The 5000-nt window shown below is 48.3% G+C and overlaps 1 protein-coding gene across 1 annotated transcript in view; it reads left to right on the forward strand.

The window, feature by feature from the left end:
- Nucleotides 1–5000, forward strand: part of LOC124006032 (neural-cadherin-like) — a 114425-nt gene that overhangs the window by 23102 nt on the left and 86323 nt on the right. The window contains 1 exon segment of the mRNA XM_046315692.1: nt 4215–4326. Within this exon segment, the coding sequence (XP_046171648.1) occupies nt 4215–4326 (112 nt within the window).

Here is a 5000-nt window from a genome sequence, read left to right on the forward strand (position 1 = left end):
GAGTCAGCCGTGGTCAAATAATGTAGACCAACAGTATGGAGAGTCAGCTGTGGTCACATAACGTAGACCAACAGTATGGAGAGTCAGCTGTGGTCACATAATGTAGACCAACAGTATGGAGAGTCAGCCGTGGTCACATAACGTAGACCAACAGTATGGAGAGTCAGCTGTGGTCACATAACGTAGACCAACAGTATGTAGAGTCAGCCGTGGTCACATAACGTAGACCAACAGTATGGAGAGTCAGCTGTGGTCACATAATGTAGACCAACAGTATGGAGAGTCAGCCGTGGTCACATAATGTAGACCAACAGTATGGAGAGTCAGCCGTGGTCACATAATGTAGACCAACAGTATGGAGAGTCATCTGTGGTCACATAATGTAGACCAACAGTATGGAGAGTCAGCTGTGGTCACATAATGTAGACCAACAGTATGGAGAGTCAGCTGTGGTCACATAATGTAGACCAACAGTATGGAGAGTCAGCTGTGGTCACATAATGTAGACCAACAGTATGGAGAGTCAGCTGTGGTCACATAATGTAGACCAACAGTATGGAGAGTCAGCTGTGGTCACATAATGTAGACCAACAGTATGGAGAGTCAGCTGTGGTCACATAATGTAGAACAACAGTATGGAGAGTCAGCCAGTGTAGCATGGGGATTCTGTTCAGGTGATTGGTCTGTGGCCTCAGTGGCAAGTTTGGAAATAGAAATAGGTGCCGTCTAGCTTCATTACGGATACAGTGAACGATCTATGGAGATTCTGGGTAAAAAGACAGAGAGGCAATTGTTGTGTTTATTTATTCAGAAGGTTGTTTATCTTTGCTGTCCCATTATGTGAGGATAATCATCTCAGACTTTACTTCAGATGACAATTATCATCATATTGTATGACGTCTCCCTCAGATTTAAAAATAACAGCAGGCATCCCATAGAGTTCTGTCTCTCTCCCTCTCTATGTGTCTTTCCTCTCACTCTGTCTCTCTCTGCTATCATGGGGTAAGGGTATGAAGAGGAGCAGGCATCCCATAGAGTTCTGTCTCTCTCCCTCTCTATGTGTCTTTCCTCTCACTCTGTCTCTCTCTGCTATCATGGGGTAAGGGTATGAAGAGGAGCAGGCATCCCATAGAGTTCTGTCTCTCTCCCTCTCTATGTGTCTTTCCTCTCACTCTGTCTCTCTCTGCTATCATGGGGTAAGGGTATGAAGAGGAGCAGGCATCCCATAGAGTTCTGTCTCTCTCCCTCTCTATGTGTCTTTCCTCTCACTCTGTCTCTCTCTGCTATCATGGGGTAAGGGTATGAAGAGGAGCAGGAATCCCATAGACTTCTGTCTCTCTCCCTCTCTATGTGTCTTTCCTCTCACTCTGTCTCTCTCTGCTATCATGGGGTAAGGGTATGAAGAGGAGCAGGCATCCCATAGAGTTCTGTCTCTCTCCCTCTCTATGTGTCTTTCCTCTCACTCTGTCTCTCTCTGCTATCATGGGGTAAGGGTATGAAGAGGAGCAGGAATCCCATAGAGTTCTGTCTCTCTCCCTCTCTATGTGTCTTTCCTCTCACTCTGTCTCTGTATGCTATCATGGGGTAAGGGTATGAAGAGGAGCAGGAATCCCATAGAGTTCTGTCTCTCTCCCTCTCTATGTGTCTTTCCTCTCACTCTGTCTCTCTCTGCTATCATGGGGTAAGGGTATGAAGAGGAGCAGGCATCCCATAGAGTTCTGTCTCTCTCCCTCTCTATGTGTCTTTCCTCTCACTCTGTCTCTCTCTGCTATCATGGGGTAAGGGTATGAAGAGGAGCAGGCATCCCATAGAGTTCTGTCTCTCTCCCTCTCTATGTGTCTTTCCTCTCACTCTGTCTCTCTCTGCTATCATGGGGTAAGGGTATGATGAGGAGCAGGCATCCCATAGAGTTCTGTCTCTCTCCCTCTCTCCTCCACATTTCTCTCTGCTCCCAGCTTCTCCTCCTAATCTTCCTTAAGCACTTGTACTAGCTCTTATTATCACTAATACTCTCACTCTCTGCCACTCACACACACACACGCACACACACGCACACGTGCACGCACGCAAGCACACACGCACACACACGCACACACACACACACGTGCATGGACGCACGCACGCAAGCACACACACATACACACACACACACACACAAACACACACACAGTACGGCAGCTGTATCAGACCAGGCTCCTGTTGGTCATTAGCAGAGTGTGTGGCGGCTCTCCAAGAGGGTCTTAACAGACAGGGTGTTTTTCTAACAGGGATTGGGATGCCCAGGGAGTGCTGGTGATTAGGTATGAGTGAGAGGGGGATCCAGTCTGCCAGGTTTGGAGGAGTGGAGAGAGGGAGGGCTTCATAGTGTTACCCACAGGTTAGAATGTAGAAATAGTGGCTAGAATGGACAGCTCTCTGTTTTAAATCAGTCTGATTGAATTGATACACTAGGGGAAGAGTCAGACATGTTGTCTCAGTCTATCGATGCCAAGTTTAACCTTATTGTTTGGAGTTTGGAGTTATTGTTGTCTTTGGGGCGAATCCTAACTCCCACATAAGTTTAATTTTCATTAGTCTCACATTGACATCAAGTTTGGATTTCAATTGGCCTCCCGAGTGGCGCAGTGGTCTAAGGCACTGCATCTCAGTGCTAGTGGCATCACTACAAACCCTGGTTTGATCCCGGGCTGTATCACAACCGGCCGTAATCGGGAGTACCATAGGGCGGCGTAGAATTGGCCAGCATCGTCCGGGTTAGAGGAGGGTTTGGTCGGGGTAGGCCGTCATTGTATAATAAGACTTTTTTTCTTAACTGACTTGCCTTGTTAAATAAAGGTTAAATAAAAATAAAAATACAGACCCTGGTTTGATCCCAGGTATCACAGCCAGCTGTGACTGGGAGAACCATGAGGTAGTGCACAATTGGCCCAGAGTCATCCGGGTTAGGGGGGGTTTGGCCTCCCGGGATTTCCTTGTCCCATCATGCTCTAGTGACTCCTTGTGGCGAGCCCGGCACCTGCAAGCTGACTTCGGTCATCAGCTGGATGGTGTTTCCTCTGACACATTGGTGCGGCTGGCTTCCCGGGTTAAGCAGTGTGCCAAGAAGCAGTGCGGCTTGGCCAGGTTTGTGTTTCGGAGGACGCATGGCTCTCGACCTTCGCCTCTCCCGAGACCGTACGGGAGTTGCAGCGACGGGACAAGACTGTAACTACCAATTGGATATCACAAAAATAAGTACAAAAAAGCACTTCAATTTGTTTCAGATTTTGAAGGTTTGACAAATATGGTGTTGGAGTTTCTGCATTTTCTCAAAGTTCCAATGAAGTTTGTGTTAGTTCCTTCATTTCAGACTGACAGTGTGGGAGTTGATGTGAGTGTGTTGAGTGTGTCATGGTTCCATGCTGGGGCCCACGCTGGCTTCTCCAGCCCCCTCTCTGTCATGGCTGCTCTGTGTGCCCACCTATCTCCCCCTCTCTCCCCTGGGGAGCAGCAGTCTCCCCCCTGGCACGGCTGGTCCCCAGAGATAACACCCCCATGTGGGAGACTGGAGGGGGAGGATCCAGCATGACTAACACTGCTCAGGGAACCTCTGGACTACCCCGCCTCTCTTTACCTCTCTCACTCCCTTTCCCTTATCTATCTCTCTAACTCAACTCTACCACCATCCTGCCCTATCATGATCTATATTTTCCTCTTTCTGCACCCCCCTCTTTCTTTCCCTTTGTCGCTATCTTCCTTTCTCTCTTTCTCTTCCCCATTAATGATCTCTCTCTCCTTTGGATCTCTCTCTCCTCCTTACGCCTCAGGACTGTCATATTTACAGCTATAAAAAACATGATGTGTGTGTGCACAGAGATTCAGTGTAAATGTGTGTGCATGCATCTGTAAGAGTGAGTGTGTGTGTATAGGTGCGTGCGCGTGTGTGTGATGTTGGGTTCCGCTTGGCCGGGGAGCGGCTCAGAGGGATGGGCTGCAGCTGTGCCTGACTACCACTGGGTTCTCGCTCTCCCACACACTCATTTATATTAACCCAGCCAGCACGCCCGAGGAAACACACATGCACACGAATACTTACACTCACACTCACATACACAATCACATACAGTATTGTGTAAATGACTGTCATCTGAAAGCTTCACACTAAGAAGAACTTCCACAGACTCCCCCCGATCGCCGATCCAAGTTAACCCTTTCTCCTCTGTCCTTCCCTATAGGTGGTGGTTCACATCACAGATGAGAATGACTGCACTCCAGAATTCCTCCATTCCATTTACAGCCGGGATAACATTCCCGAAGCCACCGCGCCTGGAACGTCACTGCTACAAGGTGAGGCATCGGTGGAGGTTCTATGTCGGACATGAAGTCCATAACATATCAAATCAAATCAAATTTATTGATATAGCCCTTCGTACATCAGCTGATATCTCAAAGTGCTGTACAGAAACCCAGCCTAAAACCCCAAACAGCAAGCAATGCAGGTTTAGAAGCACGGTGGCTAGGAAAAACTCCCTAGAAAGGCCAAACCTAGGAAGAAACCTAGAGAGGAACCAGGCTATGTGGGGTGGCCAGTCCTCTTCTGGCTGTGTCGGGTGGAGATTATAACAGAACATGGCCAAGATGTTCAAATGTTCATAAATGACCAGCATGGTCGTATAATAATAAGGCAGAACAGTTGAAACTGGAGTAGCAGCACGGTCAGGTGGACTGGGGACAGCAAGGAGTCATCATGTCAGGTAGTCCTGGGGCATGGTCCTAGGGCTCAGGTCCTCCGAGAGAGAGAAAGAAAGAGAGAATTAGAGAGAGCATATGTGGGGTGGCCAGTCCTCTTCTGGCTGTGCTGGTTGGAGATTGTAACAGAACATGGCCAAGATGTTAAAATGTTCATAAATGACCAGCATGGTCGAATAATAATAAGGCAGAACAGTTTAAACTGGAGCAGCAGCACAGCCAGGTGGACTGGGGACAGCAAGGAGTCATCATGTCAGGTAGTCCTGAGGCAT

Source organism: Oncorhynchus gorbuscha, linkage group LG19, assembly GCF_021184085.1.
Source record: "Oncorhynchus gorbuscha isolate QuinsamMale2020 ecotype Even-year linkage group LG19, OgorEven_v1.0, whole genome shotgun sequence".
Lineage (NCBI taxonomy): Eukaryota > Metazoa > Chordata > Actinopteri > Salmoniformes > Salmonidae > Oncorhynchus > Oncorhynchus gorbuscha.